The 18,504-nt window shown below is 37.2% G+C and overlaps 1 protein-coding gene across 1 annotated transcript in view; it reads right to left on the bottom strand.

The window, feature by feature from the left end:
• The window catches only part of PAXIP1 (PAX interacting protein 1), a 42,235-nt gene that overhangs the window by 16,824 nt on the left and 6,907 nt on the right, over window positions 1–18,504 (bottom strand). The window contains exons 4-11 of the mRNA XM_063452680.1: window positions 15,776–15,839; window positions 13,613–13,726; window positions 7,528–8,163; window positions 5,030–6,626; window positions 3,616–3,710; window positions 2,974–3,069; window positions 1,997–2,134; window positions 1,232–1,353 (exon numbers count right to left, since the gene is read on the bottom strand). Coding sequence (XP_063308750.1) covers window positions 1,232–1,353; window positions 1,997–2,134; window positions 2,974–3,069; window positions 3,616–3,710; window positions 5,030–6,626; window positions 7,528–8,163; window positions 13,613–13,726; window positions 15,776–15,839 — 2,862 coding nt within the window. The remainder of the gene's footprint in view (window positions 1–1,231; window positions 1,354–1,996; window positions 2,135–2,973; window positions 3,070–3,615; window positions 3,711–5,029; window positions 6,627–7,527; window positions 8,164–13,612; window positions 13,727–15,775; window positions 15,840–18,504) is intronic.

Raw genomic sequence — 18,504 nt, 5'->3', positions numbered from 1 at the left:
ATGATATATAATAAGGGGGGGTGCATTTAATATGAAAGAGGTGAATTACGGTTGGACAGACATATAGCGCAAATGCCAGGTTTTGTTTACGTTTTGTTTCGTTCACAACTTGTACATTTGGCTGCGGTGTTAAGGGGTTAAGGGGTTGACCTGATCACTTTGAAGAAATCTGCCTGAAGATGTGAGTGTAATATCAACAAATCAGGATTAAAAACGGTTATAGCACTCAACTCATGTTGACCTTTTAGAAGAGAAAAATCTGCTTTATTGGCTTAATGAGAAATTACACTCAGATCTGATGAGAAGAACAGCAGCTCTATCAGATCTGATTAGAGAAAATGTGGCTGTGGATGCCTTAACTATTAATACCAGAAACACCTGTTTATGTAACAGAAATATATGTGTATGATATAAGGAAACAATACACAGACCAGAATTATTGGTGTAGCCTCTTAAGTCTAGAAGTAGCAGATAATTTACACAAGAATTGGTTTAATCTTTAGTCTATATAAGTCATTAGAAAAGGTAAGAGAAAAGTTTGATTCATACATGGAAGAAAAATGTACAACATAAACTTTGGACAAAAATGAAACTTTGTCTATAATAAGAAAGTACATTTACTATATTATTTCCATTTATTGACACATCCTTTAAAAGGATTAGGTAAAGACTAGAGTTAAGATAAACGTTTATTTTTACTTTGCAACGTAAAACTAAAGTCAATCCAGTACATACATGAATGGGAGGGAAATATGCAGTGCTAAACCCGGAATCCTGATCAAACTTCAAATGTCTCCCAGTAGGAAAGTTAGATAACAACCTTGACACGTCAACGTTTGTAATGATTATTTAATTTAATTTATTTTTACATTTTATTCTGCTTTTAAAAAACATTATCTCTTTAGAAATATAGCTGTTCCTCATTAACAAACAGACCTCTGAGTACTTGGTAAGTGGAAGAAAATCCATAATAAATAGTTTTACCTGAGAACAAACACACACATATTTATCAGGTAATTGGAAAAGAAGTAGAATACTCACAAAATGCAAGCTTTTGTTTCAAAAAAACTAAACTACTACTCAGTTCTCTGCTACACCACATCTACCTCTAACTTTTCATGTCAGAACTCCCTTAAGAGACTAGTATGAAAGCATATTTTATTAAGAGTGCTGTCTGCATGAAGGCCTCCAGGTAAAAGAGATCATAGAGAAGACAAAAACCATCACTTACTCCTTACAGATGAGAACAGTGTTACTGCGGCAGAGATATCCAGTATACTTTGAGCCTGCCAAGTAGGCCATTAACTTCAGGTCATCTCGGTCACTGTCAACAAACCCCGTCACTGAAATGATCTTAGAAGACAAGAACAGATATTTTTCTCCTCCAATCGCATGATTGTGTCAACAATACATAAATAAAACTGATAGAAACATTTTCTCAAGAAAAAAAAAAACAAAAAACACAGAAATACAACGGAAACAATAACCACCAGTGTACATAAACTAGTGCCCAGGGAAGCAACAGCTAACAGCTAATGCTGCAGAATATGAATTTTTTTTTAAAAATTCTAACCAAAATGGATTTATACAGTCTAGTTTACACACAGCCACTATAGCCTTTATTCGATTTGACAGTTATTTAGCTCCCCTTGTTATTTCCTGTACTTATTATAAAACGCGCAAAAAAAATATAAAGATAACTAAAAAATAACATGCAAGTAGGCAATCTAAATAGTTGGTCGGGTGATGCTGATAATTATATTCCCTGAACAGAAAGAAATCTAACTGCAATAATTGCTGCGGAAGAGATTAAAAAAAAATAAATATATATATATATATATATAAAAACTTAGCCACATAACATGAAGTATTAAATTGTTTGTTTTACATGAATAATTCCCTAGAACGAAGAATACATTTTTAATAAAAAACTATTTCTGTTAATGGCTGCTGACATTTTAAAAGATAACTGTAGCCCAAAATCAAACCTCCTTACATGCTGAGAACAGGGCTTCCCTCCTGGTGGGAATGCTACAGGAAAATGCAGAGCTCGATGGGGAGGGATCATTTTCTTCTTTTTTAAAACAGAATTCAGCCAGTGAGCAGTTATACAGCGCTTCCTTTCTTTCATAGCCTGTGAACCAGACATATACATATTATGTCATGTTAAATAAGTGGATTAACAGAAATTTTAATTGGATAAGACTTAGAACACAATCTAAAAATCCCACTTTAATTTTAATTCAATAAGATACAAACCCTTAAGGCTGAATGGGAGTAAGAATTTGGAGTTTAAGTTAGCTAACAGCCGCAGAAGAACATGGACCTAACACCACCATAAAGGAAAAGGAAGAAACAAAAGCTAAACAATAAATTCACCATAGCGCTATTTCATCTAATTCTTCCAAGCTCAATATATAAAACAATATGTCAAAGCAAACATAAACGGTTTGAACAAGTGTCTTTACATATACTGGTGTATAGGAGAAGCACTTATATGTGCAATTATGTAACACCTGAGGCACTAAGCACTGGCTAAGACCTTATAACAACCTGTTCAAGTATTTTACAATTGAGAGCCCCACTCATTTCGTGACTGCAGGGCTGTACAGAATTCCCAATGTTCGATAAGCAGGATAAGAAGACACCACATATCAATGCATAAATACAAGAGGAGGTAAAAGTATGTGAACCCCCAACCAGAAACCACAACAAATGTTGCACAGAAGTCCATTATTCTCTTCATTTGATGCGTTGTCTAAACAATCATAAAAACAGGGTGGTAAAATCTCATTGGTGCTTGTTTGTAAGGTGACTGCACACAAATACGAGTAAGGAAAAGGGGGATTCATTTTTTGAAAATTTTCTTTATTGGGGCTGCTAAAGTATCTTACAAAACTAGATACAGTATAACAGCTTACTGTGTGCTGTAATAAGGACCCTTGCAAAATAAATTGTAGACATTCCACCCACCTGGGCATACATGCTGCTAACTTGGCTTTCACACAGCAGATGAGTACAGCGATTTGTAAGGGTAGGGTCAACAGTGCCGCCATGAGTTTGAATTATCTTGAAAGAGAGAGAATATATTTTCATTATACATACACAAATTACATTTCGAACAGAGCTCAATTTAATGGTGTAATGTAATTCTCCAGTGCAAAATGTTACATTATGGAATATGAAATATGCCAACTGAATCTCTCCTGGTGTACTGCAATGGTCAGATATAAATGGATTTAATGCCTGTTTCCTTTCTCTTGAGAACTTAGAGAATGAGACTTAAATGCCATAGATATAGAATGAAGAATGCAAAGGTGAATTGTGTCACCTGCTTGATAGACATTACATTTTCAGATATCAGTGTGTGGAATGTTTTAACAACATGTATTTGCAAACATTATAGAATGCGTTTTCAGAATGCCAAATGCCATGTTTTGCAGCTCTTGTTCCTGTACATGTGTATATAAGGAATTCTCTCATGAGAAACACTAACACCACTAAATGATAGGTAAAGAGAAACAATCATCCGGGTTACAAAACGGAATTGAAATGTGAATTTTGAAATTTAAGTCTAAGTAGTCAATGTGAAATCACAACTAAGAGAAGTCTTACCCTTTTCCAGGTTGCAAGTAGTTGTTTATCAGACATCTGTTCAGGATAGTCCGCAATTGCAAACACACATCCCGACAAAAAATATTCTTCAGGAACTATAAATGATGTGGGATATAAGAACATATTTGAACACTTGTAAAAAGACGGATATCTATTACATTACAAAAAAACAAAAACAAAGAGAGCCTGAATCCAGTGAGACATGCGGCATTAGCAACAGAATGCTTTTATCTATCCAACTATTAAGAATATATCTATCCCAGCCCAATATGTCACCTTAACAGTCAATTCAGGACAATAGTGACAGGAATACAGGTTCCTTTAAGCTTACGTCCAGGTGTCCACTGTGCACAATGTTAAGATACCACCATTAATTAGGACAGGCACACTTATGGAATTGTGGGATGCTTTTGCTAAACGGATGATTAGTAGTGCTTGAAGGAACACTATAGTGTCAGGAACACAAACAAGTATTCCTGACCCTCTAGAGTTAAAACCCCCAGCTAGCCCACCCTGGTCCCCTAAATATAGTATAATCTTACCTTTAGTCCAGTCTGTTGCTGCTGACTCTGCCCCTGACTTGCCTGACATCATCAGAAGTGGTGATCTGAGCCAATCACAATGTTTTCATATTTCACATTCTTGACATGGCTGAGCTTGTCAAGAAGGCAGATCAGGGGTAGAACCAGCACAAGCCAAACACCGCCCTGGCCAATCAATATCTCCTCATAGAAATGTGTCTATGAGGAAAGTTCAGTGTCTCCATGCAGAAGGAGGAATCATTGAATGGCAGTCACACTGTGCAGTACTGCCCCAGGAAGCATCTCTAGCAGCCATCCGAGGAGTGGCCAGTGGAGGTATGCCTAGGCTGTAATGTAAACACTGCACTTTCTCTGAAAAGATACTGTTTAATGCAAAAAGCTTGAAGGGATGGATTATACTCACCAGAACAAATACAATAAGCAGTAGTTGTTCTGGTGACTATAGTGTCCCTTTACGTATTAACAAGCACTGATAAATGTATCTGCATATAGCATAATTGTTTAAAATGCTGTATCTTGTAAAGCCTTTAAAATCTTTTTTTGATATTTGCAGATGCATATATCAAAATTATGGGTTAAAAGCTTGAAGCACCATAACGGCTGTAGCTTGCTGCTTATTGGCTGAGACAGTTCTGCATGGACCAGCTTTGCTCTTTAGAGAAAACTGGATGCAGGGAATTCAGCAGCGGATGCCTGGCAGGACTCGGGTACGTTGTCAAACAGTACTAAACCACTTGACTACTTACCATGGGACAGAAACCAAGACACTTTTGGCACCATAACCACTAGAGCAGGCTATAGTGGTCACTGTGCGTGGAATGTTTCTTTAAAGCAATGATTTTCAAGTTATATACTCTAAATATTTAACTCACTTTCTATGGATGGATCATGCCCATGCAGCTGATGTGATTGCGGGGTTTGATGATTGATAATCTGATTGTGCAACTGCTGAGACATCTGATTCAGCTGCTGCTGCGGCGTCTGATTTTGCAGTTGTCGTTGCTGCTGTAAGCGCTGTAGTTGCTGCTGTTGAAGCTGCTGTTGCAGCTGCTGCAAGTTAGGCTTCTGCTGTATCTGTTGGTGCTGGATTGACACCTGTTGAATCTGCGGAGCCTGCAGTGTTTGTTGCTGCTGAATTTGAGGTTGTTGGATCTGCTGCTGAATTTGCTGCTGTTGCTGCTGCTGCTGTATTTGCTGCTGTTGCTGTATTTGCTGCTGCATTTGCTGTTGCTGAAGTGTCTGATGTTTTATTTGCTGTTGCTGTAGCTGGAGACTCTGCTGCTGAAGTTGATGCTGCAACATCTGAGGTGGAATTTGATGCTGCTGATGAGTCTGTGCCTGGATCTGATGCTGAAGATTCTGTGACTGTTGCAGTTGTGCTTGTATTTGATGTTGCTGCTGCTGATTTTGAGGTTGTATGTGATGCTGCGGAGGAAGGCTCTGGGACGGAATTGTATGCGGTGGCTGCTGTAGAGTCGGCCCCTGAATCTGATGTTGCTGTTGAAGTGTTTGGGTCTGAATCTGATGCTGTTGCAAAGTTTGGGGCTGGAGCTGCTGCAAAGTCTGCACTTGAAGTTGCTGTTGTTGTAGGGTCTGAGTTTGTATTTGCTGCGGCTGCTGCAAGGCATGTGTCTGGATTTGCTGCTGCTGCAAAGTATGTGGTTGAATTTGCTGCTGCTGTAGAGAATGCTGCTGAATTTGCTGCTTTTGCTGAAGCGTCAAATGTTGCATCTGCTGTATGTTCTGTTGTTGCTGAATCTGTTGTATACTTTGCTGAAGATTCTGCTGCTGGATTCCAGGCTGAAGATTTTGTTGTTGTTGAATGGTTGTCTGTAGGGCTTGTTGCTGCTGAATTGTTGAATGCAGAGTTTGTTGCTGCATATTCTGCTGAAGTGTCTGTTGCTGCTGAATAGGCGGCTGAAGTGTCTGTTGCTGCTGTGGAGTTTGCTGAAGATTTTGCTGATGTTGAAGGATTTGTTGAAGGTTCTGCTGCTTAAGTGTTTGATGTTGTAGATTCTGCTGCAAGGTCTGCTGCTGCTGCTGCTGCTGTTGTTGTAAATGCTGCTGCTGCTGCAATTGATGAAGTTGTTGCTGTAGTGCATGCTGTTGCTGGAAGTGTTGAATTGTTTGTTGCTGTGGACGAAGTAACTGCGGTTGAGAAAACTGCAGTTGTGTGAAATGGTGTTGTTGGTTAACTTGTGGAAACTGATGCTGAGGGAAAGACTGTTGATTCATTTGCTGCTGCTGTTGTTGCTGTTGCAGTTGTAGAAGTTGTTGAGGTTGGAGTTGCACTAGAGGATGGTGCTGCTGCTGCTGTTGTTGATTTTGATGGGACTGTTGCAACAATTGTTGAGTCTCGGGCGTTAAGGACTTCACTTGGCTGAACAACACAGAATTTGGATGCCCTTGCTGTGGGTGATTAACTTGGTGCTCTAAACCTTTAGTAGAAGCCGACAAGGTTTGCAAAATCTAAAACAAAACAGAACCAAAGATTTTAAATAAAACATCATAACAAGTGTATTTAAAAGCACAAACTTTTTCTATTACTGTGCTCCAATACAGATCATCACCAATCAACAAGTACACCCCAACAGACAGAATCTGTCATTTACGTGCTTTAAAAACCCTGAATATTGTCTATAATAATGTATTTTACACAGAGCCATCCATGCGCTACAGTCCAGCCTTTCAAGAAATTCCAAAAATAAATAAAACCATACTTCTTTACAGAAGCATATCAACTAACACCTTTATTTATTTCCCTCAGTTTGTCAAGTCTTTGTCCCATCCCCTTTGTATTCAATAATTCTGTGTTCTTCTACGGTCCAGGATTCCATGATATACTGCATATTGTTATTACACCCAACAATTAGATTTTCTCACTTCATACACTACCCTCTGAGGCGTAACAAACATGAAAAAGCAAAGAGTACACATTTCAGATAATCATAATACCGATAAATAATATTATTGGATTCTAAAAGCAAAACAAAACAAGAATGTTCTCTCTCAATGTGAAGGATTTATCATATCCCAACCTAAAAGGGCACTCTGGGCAACATAATCACTACAAATCAGTGTAGTGTTTCTCAGTGTAGTTTTTGGTAGTCTTTCACTAGTTCTTTGTCAAACCTTTCAGTAACGGTATGGAAAGGGCCTTCCCAGCATACAGAGTCTACCCTTATTCAGCTCCTTTCAAACTACAAAATTTACACTTCTGCATTATTGCTCCTAGGCTGAACAAAACCAAAAAACTGCAGGTCTAAGATATGTACACATACTGTAACCAGAGAATTTACAATCAAAGCAATTTTATAAAACAAAATAGACATTTGGCGGATTGAATACACCAACACAAACCGAATTTTACCTGTGCTACATTTGACGGTCGATTAATTTGCTGTATCTCTGCATTATTAGTGATATTCCTAAGTGTCCTCACTGCAGGACTACGAAAAGACATTAGATCAGGCCTTTCAGGAGCTGGCGTTCCAGGGACCGAAGACAGCAAGTTGCTGCGGCCATCAGGAGGCAATATATTTCCTGGCACAGGTGGAACATTCGCACACAAATTAATCAGTCCAGAATCCTTGCCCTGCGGAAGTCTTCGCTTGGCAGCATTCACCTGTGGAACCTCTGCAGGCGTCCAGTTTAAATTTCTTTCGGGTTTCTCAGGAGAGGAGTCAGAGGAATCATCAAACATTAGTTCGCCTTTTGTTTTGTCTTTGGAGCTGCGTTTTGGAGAAAACTCTACATTGCCGACTGGAGAACCTTCACGGGAACTAACTGGGCTGGATTTAGATGAATATCTATCCTCTTCTCCACTAGCATTTTGAGAGTCTTGGTCTTCATTTAATTCATCTTCATCCTCCTCCTCTTCATAGACTATTAGACGAGGGTGGTACGGAGCTTCATCTTTTTTTGCTTTGTCTGATATAGAGTCCAAGACCCAGTCCGGAGTAACAATTTTTATGCTTTCTCGTTGATAAGCATATTCATACTTACTCTAAAAAAAAAAACAAGCAAACAAAGACATTTATTATAGTGCATCATATTTCTAACACTAAATAAAACATTTTAAAAAGGTCTAATAACATGTAACTTTCTTCGATTTTACATGAGAAGAGATGATCACTAGCACATCGAGATAAAAACATAACAGCAGACCATTTAAAATGGTAGTCACTCTATAGCCACTCTATTCCCAACACAAATTCTTAATGTATTGCCTTAAAGGGACATTAAATGAATAGCAACACTTTAGAGTGACACTACACAACAAGGCAAGGTGTGCATATATAATAACCATTTAATTAGCATTGATCTGTATAGCAAAATAATTGAAATACACCTTGTCCCAAACCTCTTCTGTCCTTTCTTCCCAGTTTTTTTTAGCATTCTCTACTTGCTACAATAGCACAGTTGTCCATGACATTGGCATACACAACAGTGCATAGCTTTCCATTAGAACTCTTATAGCTGCTGTGCAAACGTGTAAGCAACATGCATTACATAACTTTCAGGGTGACATTATTAACTTGTGCAAAAAGCATTATTTGTGGTTTTTAATGAAACTTTAGCTTGTAGAGTGCACATTAAGCACTTTAGCTTGTTGAAATACTTCAAAAGTCAGGAGTCTGTCATATTTGTGACAGTTTATATAAAGTGCCAGTTTCCATAGAAATCAGCACTTTTGTAACTGGGGGCAGAAACACCTCCCTAGCTGTCAGGCAGACAGATGTTAGCTTCACCGTACTAACAGAATTGGCAGGCACCCTGGCTGGTGAGTTGCTGACTTCCCCCCTTTTTAAAGAGCTTCTCTTGAGTTTATTGAGAAGCATTGGAAAGCCACATTCGCATGCATACTTGTAACTCCAGTACAGAGACTTGTCAACGAGAAGTCTGATTGGTGTATTTTAAGGCTGGGGAAAGAGGAGAGAAGGAGAAGGACTGCCGTGGCTGCAGACAATCTGAATCTATATATACCCCAAAGGAAAAATTTAGAATTAAAAGCATGTGTGTCTTCATTTTGGGTATAACTATTAAATAGTGCTTATTTTTTCCAATGGCAAGTTCCTTTAACATAAAGATTATGGAACTTACTGGTTATGCATTTTGCTAGTGCAAGTCTATTATTAAAAAACAAAACAGTTTAATAAAATGAGTGATGGGTAACAATTATCCAACAACAATTTGAAATAAAAACCATATCGGATTGGCTGCCTGGGGGTTTTGAATGCAGCAAAAAAATATTTCCGGTCACCGATCAGGAGTAAGAAGAAAAAGCAAGTAATCGAACAGCTACTTTTTCATCTACTGCAGGTTTTCTAAAACTAATACTAAAGTCACTAGAACATCTACAGCTTATTGCATTTGTTCTTGTAATTATAGTCAGTCCCTGCTGGCTTTTCAATGAAAACACTGCCTTTTCAGAGAAAAGACAATGTTTACATAAAATCCTAGGGACACCTCCAGTGGCCACTCCTCAGATGGCTACTAGATGTGCTTTCTGGGGAGGTGCTGCACAGTGTGACATACAGTGTCTCCACCCTCTGCATGGAGACACTGAACTTTCCACATAGAAATGCATTGATTTATTGAATTTCTATGAGAAGATGCTGATTAGCCAGGACTCTGACCTCTGGCCCGCCTCTGTTCTATAAGAAAGCACTGTGATTGGCTGTGGTCATCAATTCTGATGACGTCAGCCAAGGAAGTAGATCGGGGGTAGAGTCAGCACCAGCAGACTGGAATAAACTTGAGTAAACTTTTGCCATATTTATGAGGGCAAAGGGGAGCCAGATGGGACAAATAGTGGGTTTTAACACTATAGGGTCAGACATGCATGTTTGGGTTTTAGACCCTATACTGTGCCTTTAAATTTAAAATAAGTAAATTATAGTAAAAATAGTCACATTCCAAAATGTATATGTATTTAAAAAAAATGTGTACTTTATGCTTATCCATATATGTTTTTTTTTACGTGAACTATAAGCAGTGCTCTCATTTTGAAGTTTGTTTTTTCCTCTAATCCCCCGCCCCCCCTCATATATATTTTTTTTTTTTTTTTTTTTTTTTTTAACTGTAACTTTGTTTCTTAGTTCTACATAAATAGGGGAATACTGATCTTTGGCAATGAGCAGAATTTAAGCAGAGTTCCACTTCAGTTGCCAAGATAATTTGCTTACAATCCATCAGGGTAAACTGCAGACAAAAACAGAGAATAGCTTGGTGAGTAACAGCATTACTTATCAAGAATGGGGGAGGGGTGGAGAGGGGCACTATAAATAAAATGTACTATATATCATAAAATATAATCCTGGAGTGTTCCTTTGAGCTTAATCGTTACTGTCTCTTTAAGATTATCCAAGCTTACTCTATTTTTTTTTTTTTTTCAAGCACAGCCTAGAAAATACAGTTTATGATCAGTACAGAAAAACAAATGCTCATATGGTGGGGTAGGGGGAAATAAGATCAACTTAATACCACAGTAAACATATCTAGCACCAAGAACAGCAAAGAAAAACAAAAATGTATAATTCAGAAGCAACTAGACAACTTTTAGAACAAGCTTGAGTTATTTTGGACAATGTTAGAATACTAAAAAGAAAAAGCAAACACTAACCAGAAGTTAGACATTAAAGATTAACCCTTCCAAGAACCAAAATTCACTAGAAAAAAACAAACAAAAAAACAGATTCTACTGCACCACTGACTAAATTCCTGCTCCAGTACTGGATAGCAAAATAACTGCCGAGATGGAATAGGCATGTGCTCGAGGTCGTCGATAAAAAAAAAGTCTACAATATGGACCGGAGTTGGATCAGGGAACAAGTCTATGACTATGCTACTCAAAATACAGACAGTCGTTTGTAAGGTGACTGTAATTAAAGTTTCACTTTAACGTATTTCCTTAACAAAGAAATAAGCATTTTATATTTTTTATCATAAGGCATGTCTAGGGTTAGTAGTGGATACATTGCCAGCAAGAGAATAGGACAATTAGGCTAAAAGAAACTATAAAAAACATTTTATTAGGATACCAGGTGGAAATTTAGCTAGATAGAGCTTGCTACTGAAGAAAAACACAAACCTATAATATGTTCAAAAAGCATATCAACTCTCTAAATAATGTAAGTGGCTACCACAGTGAAGATTATTCTTGCTCAACCATGTCCTAAGTATCACAGGCCCTTTCTTCCCAACACTGCACATTTAAGATGGCTTATAAGCACTGTTCCCTCTGAGAATGTGTACACAATTTCTCGATGGAGCGCAGAGGTTTCGATCTGTGTACAGCACCTTGCAGCATTTGCCAGAAGATTGTGCGTCCCGTGAGAAGCGGTTCAATGGCTGTAACAGGGGGCCCAGAAGGAAGCAGGAGATAGAGAGGAAGCATCCAGCAGGGGTGGCAAGGGAGCAGTGATGACATGTTTCCAGTTCCTCTCTGCTCCCTTGCGCGCCCTGTGCAGTGATGCCAGGAGATGGAATATGAGGTCACTGTGGCCCTGGCATAACTATAGGGGTACATGAGGGAGCAGATAGGAAATGGAAGATCCATTCTGCACTAAATCCCAGGCAGACAATCCCAACTGGACCACAGTGAGAGCAATTACACCAACTCTCCTAAAGGTATGAAGGCTGGATGGGCCTAAAATAAATAAATAGAATGTGTGTGTGTGCGCAAGAATGTATACATGTGTGAGTGTGTGTCGGTCAATGAGTGTTTTAAATCAGTGAGATTGCGTGTGTGTTAAAAAAGCATTAATAGGCAAAGAGCTACTTTTGAAAAATCTATGGGTTACATTTCTCCATATAATGTTTACTACTGGTATCCACTGAATTGGGTTGTTGGTTTCACCTGTGTGCTTTGGACATATCCCATCAAATGAAGATTTTTTTGTTTTTAAGAAGCATTCATAACTTAAATGCTTAATTAATAACTTAATAAATATCACCATTTATTGGGCAAAGAGCGGACTTTGCAAATTCTTTGGTGACATGACATCTCTCCATATACGGTTTGCTATAATTGTGTCATCTGAATTTGATCTATGTGTTAGAAACATTTAGTATGTATAGATCACCATTTATTAGACTGCATTGACTTTTTCTGACAAGCTGGGGAATTAACACGCTTGCCCAAATACAGTCAATGTTATCTTTTGGCTGAAGGAAAGGACAATTTATTTTATGGATTAAATTGCCTATTTACTGTGATGAAGGTGGGGCTGAAGCTTTTTTTTTGCAAAATATATAGGCAACAGGATGGAAAACTCTTAATTGGATGTACCCTAGTCTGCCAGTTGCTTTTTATGGACTGTCTTACAGACCAAAATGGGCATTAGCAGAGTCTTGTCTGAATGTCTGACATTACAGTAATACTGCTGTGTCTGAATGTCTGACATTACAGTAATACTGCTGTCTAACTACTAACACTACATTATCACATAGTAATACTGCAATGTAGTTTTATAAACCATGAGAAAGAGGCTGTGCTGTACAAAAATTAAAGTTTACTTTTGCACAAACATTCAGTGCACACAAGATTTTGGATCAGTAAAAATTCTCTGCGCACACTAAGAAAAATCACACACACACACACACACACACACACACACACTAAAAGGGAAACTCCAGTGCCAGGAAAACAATCTGTTTTCCTGGCACTGCAGGTTCCCTTTCCCTCCCACCCCCCAATCCACAGTTGCTGAATGGGTGAAAACCACTTCAGTAACTTACCTGAGGCAGCGACAATGTCTCTCGTCGCTGCTTGCTCCTCCGCGCCACTCCTCCTTCTGACTCCGTTAGCCGGTGGGCGAGACTGATCTTCGCATGCTCATTAGCGCTCCCCATAGGGAAATTAATGAAATTAATTTTCAATGCTTTCTTATGGGGAAATGAGCGACGCTGGAGGACCTCACACTGTGCTAGGAACCAGGAAGTGCCCTCTAGTGGCTGTCTAGTAGACAGCCACTAGAGGTGGAGTTAACCCTGCAAGGTAATTATTGCAGTTTATAAAAAACTGCAATAATTACACTTGCAGGGTTAAGAGCAGTGGGAGTTGGCACCCAGACCACTCCAATGGGCAGAAGTGGTCTGGGTGCCTGGAGTGTCCCTTTAAATAGTGCACTTTTGGAGTGAAAAATATAGAAAAAATAAAAGCACTTTCAGTTTTCAGAAATATAGTTAGAAGGGAGAGACGTCTTGACATATATACAAGGTTTATATACATTTAAATATAATGGTTTCTGCACTTTACCATGCATCAGAGTGCAGTTTGTTGTTTGGACAGGTTTATGAATTAAAATAAGCTCAGCTGAGTACCTGTTATGATTATATAAGGAAAATTAAACTTCCAAAATAGTAATTTTAAGCGTAGTTTAACAGGGAAAAAATGAAAATAAAATAGAAAACCACACACATAAAAAAATAAAAATGCAACTGATCCTTACCCCCTTTGGTTCAGGAACAATTAAATGAGTACATTTTTTATTGAGACTAAGTTGACAGTCCGCTCCATGAAATGTAGTTAAGGCCCAGAGAGAATTACGATCCTCAGGGGAAACCTGTAACATAAGAACAAACATATATTATCAGTACCTGAACACATGCTAGAAGCGGATATAAAATAACTACAATCATCTGTACATATAGATCTTGCTCCATCAGGCTTAAATCCATAAAAACATTTTGGTGATTTAGGAGAATAGCAAAATTTATTTAAAAATTAAATAAAACAAAAAGTGATGATTTATGCTAGAATATATGAACTGCTGACAAGCCACCAAACTGCATAATTAGCAATGCAGTCACTAAACTTTTATGGAAAATTAACAATAGAATTGAAAATGTTTTATGATGTTTAAGTTACATTTCTTTTTAAAAAGGTATAAATTGTGGAGATTATTTTTTTCCTTTAAATTGCCAAATTTTGGGCTACAATTTGCTACTCATAACATTACAACCACTGGCTTTAATGCATTCGAAGGAACAAAGTTATTTATATATAAAAACGTGAATGTATTTCAGCAGCAATTCACAGGCAATCAGCAGGAGAAAATCCCTCCCAAATAAGTAGGAGTAGGCTCCACAAATAAGAAAACACTCATTCAGATCTGTGTGGTTTGTTCTTATCCCATACACAAGTTTAAAGCAGGGTGCTTAGAGTGACTGCCGAAACGTCCCACTTTCTATGGGGTGGTTTACCTATCAATAAATATACCATCCTTACTAGTGGAGTGTTGCCTGCGTTTATCATTAAACTGGTGGATCCACCCAGTAATAAATGAATATGGTTACATAATTCTAATTACATAAAAAAGAAAAATGAATGAGAAAAAATTCCTTAAGTTAATAAATATGTGTATATCCCTCACTCAACCCAAAGAAATAGAGTGTACACAATTTGCCATACACTCAGTGGATTATACTAGGATTCCCTGAACATTGGACTATTTTTTTTTTTCGCGCTCTCTTTTTGTGTTTTTTGACCGGTATGTCAAAAAACACAAAGAGAGAGAGAGAGAGAGAGAGAGAGAGAGCAAAAAAAAAAAATATATATATATATATATATATATATATATAAATAATAATAAAAAAAAATAGTCCAATGTTCAGGGAATCCTAGTATAATCCACTGAGTGTATAGGAAATTGTAGAAAAAAACATAAGGCAAACTTGAGAGAAAAAAGTAAAAACAAAAAGTCCAGAGAAAATAATAGTTTACTTTAAATTAAGCTGAGGTTTTTCTGGTCACTATAGTGTCCCTTAAATATGTCCTCTGGCACATATGCATAACATTGTCAAAAATGAGCCAGTGTGCCACTTCGTACTTATTTTAAACAGTTCAGCAGCTTTACAGGGAATGTAGAAATATTTTAACTGGTTGTGGAAACAGTCATATTATATTTAAGCCCCACCCACATTTTATTTTTAAATACTTTAATGCGTGCCAGTCTTCAAATATAATTGTATTGTGGGGGTGAAGGTCACTATTTCATGCAGGTTAATTTCTCATTCTTATTAGATCATCTTCTATCTTTGTGCACTTTATAATATAATATATCTTGAGAAGCCAACCAACCAGTTGGTACACTCAGGGATGTGACCTTGCATAAACTTGCCCCTGACCATGCAGCTCATTTGCATGCATAGTCACAGGGGGTACATAATTGAAATTCATGTTCAGTCCAACCTTAGATTAGCTTGCACTTCTGCAATATTTTATATGGCTCTTTTTATGGCAGACATAACCTTTATGGTTTGTATAATTCACTCGGTCCAAATGTATGCAATAATGGGTGCAAAAACTACACATTAAAGGAAAAATAAAATAAAAATGTTTTTAAAAATGGAATAATACAACACAAAAACCATGAATCAAGTAAATAAAATTAAATTTAACATTTCTTCATTATTTTGAAACACAAAAATAAACCATAACGAAACCTTCACTGCTCCTACAAAAATGAAGATTTTATGTAACATGACCTTGTCTTTGTATCATGTCTCGTATAACTAACTTTACAATGTAAAAGAGTTAATAGTAAATTAAAGTCATACACACTATCTATGTAGCAGCACCATTTACAATCTGTTACATTCTATATACATACCTGTGAGAGGCAAGCAGTTACCCCAAAAAAGATCTGACCAGATTCTGGAGAAAATCCATTTTCACTGTTTGTATTAATTAAGGAACATGGTTTTAACAACTTTCACATAGATGAGAATGACCTCTTCCACCTCTTCCAAATTTATATCTGTACCTAGACTGGAGATGACTATAACTTAGAACTAAAGAGGTATGCACGTAAAATAAAAATACCGTAATTAATCTATTTGCTCATATTTGGCAGGCACTGCAAATGAAAAAGAAATATAGCAAATGGGTTTTAAAAAAAAGCAAGAAAAAGACAAAACTGACTAAGAAACATTGTTAAATAAAATGTTGTTAGACCTGCATGCAAGCTATAAATATGAACTCATTTATAGTTAATGACTGAGTCCAGTTGGATGATATTACGTGAACGGAGTGGAAGATGTGTGGATGTTAAGATTACCTACTTATTCAAAATACACCACTGCAAATTTCTTCCAGTGGCAATGAATGCTATGTTTCTAGTATTGCGATTGTGTACCATGACACATATCAAGTGGAGAAGTACTGCTGGGTAGTGTCTTGTCTAATTTGATGTACTATATCAATATCCGTCAATAAAAGTATTCGTAGGTGACATTTTAGGATGTAAATGCCAACGTTTTTGTTTTAAAGTATTAATATAACATTTGAGAGAGGAGACCTTTCCTGGGTAATATGCCCTATTGGGCACTGTGGAGAAGCTGCCCTCCCCCTCTCAATTTGCAATAAAACCTGGAAAAAATAAGGTTTTTCTCATCTGGACAGACAAAGCTCCCAACGCTGATTCTCCACACCCCCTCTGACATCGCAAGCGTTCCACTCACAGGCTTCTTAGAATCCTTTGATTGGACCATTTCACATACTTCGATCTCATGGGCGCAGTCTGGGCATGCGAGGGAGGTTTTTTTTCTTAAACAAAACAATGTGGAACGGAGAAGGCAGGAGGGAATGTAGAGAAGGTGAGTGGGTAGAGCTACGTCTGTTGTCAGGAAGCAGTGCGCGCCAACAGACGTATTTTATGCACAGAGTTCTGGACTTCCAATGTCACGTTTGCTGAGGATGCAAGTAGTCCCCAGCACGCAATTACAAATGTCTCAGCTGAAACACTGCATTTACTGACTTCTACCAGCATGACCACTTCAAATCAAAACCTTCGAAGTAATAAATAGGTAATATATATTGAAAATCATTTATCATGCAACTTGCATTTGAAGTCATTATCTGGCTCTTTATTCCCTAATAAGCCTATGGTAAGTCTGCTTACCAGATTAAATGAAAAGTCAGTTATGGTTTTATTCATATTCAGGTGCACCAGCCTCCCCTCCACCTCTACATGCAGCTCTTAGAATTATTGCATATTGTGTTGTCTGGGCTTCACCAGTTTCCCATGATCAGCTATTCATTACAGTCAGACTGGATTAGCATTACACATATAATGTGTGATGTGAATTTAACTGGACTATTATTTCACAGACTTGAACTTTCAACTTATTCTCCAATCCTCCAAAAAATAAAAAGCTATTTTTTGCACCCAAGTATCTTTATACAAACATTTAGATCTAACATTTTTAAAAAGAACACAATTACTTTGATACCCCTGTGACTTACAGCAAATGGGGGGACCCTATGTGTTTTCTCTGAAGCGTATGCACTAGCACATCTCGCACTGGCCTCTAGTGCTTGTTTACAAGTTAAAAGAAGAAGAAAAAAAAAAATATATATATATATATATATATATATATATATATATATATATATATTTTTTTTTTTTTTTTCTGGTGCTAGAACTACTACTTTTAAGGCACCACTAAAGGCATGTTTGTTCCTAAATAGTACAAAATAAAACTTTATGTTTAACATGGTAAAGCTTAGATCAGGAAGATGGAAAGAAACCCTGACCTAGAAAATTGCAGGTGCATCTCAAGTAAGAGAAAACACGCACAGTTTTTTTTTCTATAAATAAAAAGTTGATCAGTTATTTACTAAAGTGAGAATCTAAGGCCTATACAGACCAACTGGAAGCATAGATAACATGGACATAGCTTATTTCCCCAAATAAGCGATTTCGGCCTTTAATTAGAAATTCACTTCGAAAACTTTAGTAAATAATCCTGTTTCCAACTCACTGTTGACTGGCTTAAAGTGTACTTGTTTTCTAGATAAGGTGTGGATGGCGAAAGATCCAATTCAAGTAACCAATACATGCTAATCTAGAGAACGTCAAAGCAACATGTAAAGAGGAACACATGTTACGTTTGCTCTCTTTATGATGTTGTAAATGGAACCAGAAGTCTTGGCAGGCAGCCACATATTAATCACTGTGGCTTTACACTGATACAGCAAGTCCAGTGCACGGGCAGAAAAAAATCAACAAAAAAATAAAAATCATCATCTATGCATTTGACTTTTTAAAACTATAAATATAATTTTATTGCATATTCAGAGTCACTATGTAATTTTTATATAACATTTTATATAGTTCTTCAACGCTCGGTAGTCACTTCACCGGTCCCAGTATAAAAGAAGTTCTAACCAAGACTAATTAGCAAAATAGCTCAAGGATATTAAGAATGGCCCCACAAATATTCAAAGAGGCTCCAAGCTAGCAATGACTAGGCTTTTATATATTGAGAAGTTGAGAACATATTGAATTCCAGAAGTCTGTTTTAATTTTACAACACACAATTCTTGAAAAGTGGTTTT

This window comes from Pelobates fuscus, chromosome 4, assembly GCF_036172605.1.
Source record: "Pelobates fuscus isolate aPelFus1 chromosome 4, aPelFus1.pri, whole genome shotgun sequence".
Lineage (NCBI taxonomy): Eukaryota > Metazoa > Chordata > Amphibia > Anura > Pelobatidae > Pelobates > Pelobates fuscus.
Note: the sequence above shows the minus strand (reverse complement) of the source record. Positions and strands in the feature narration are given on the sequence as shown.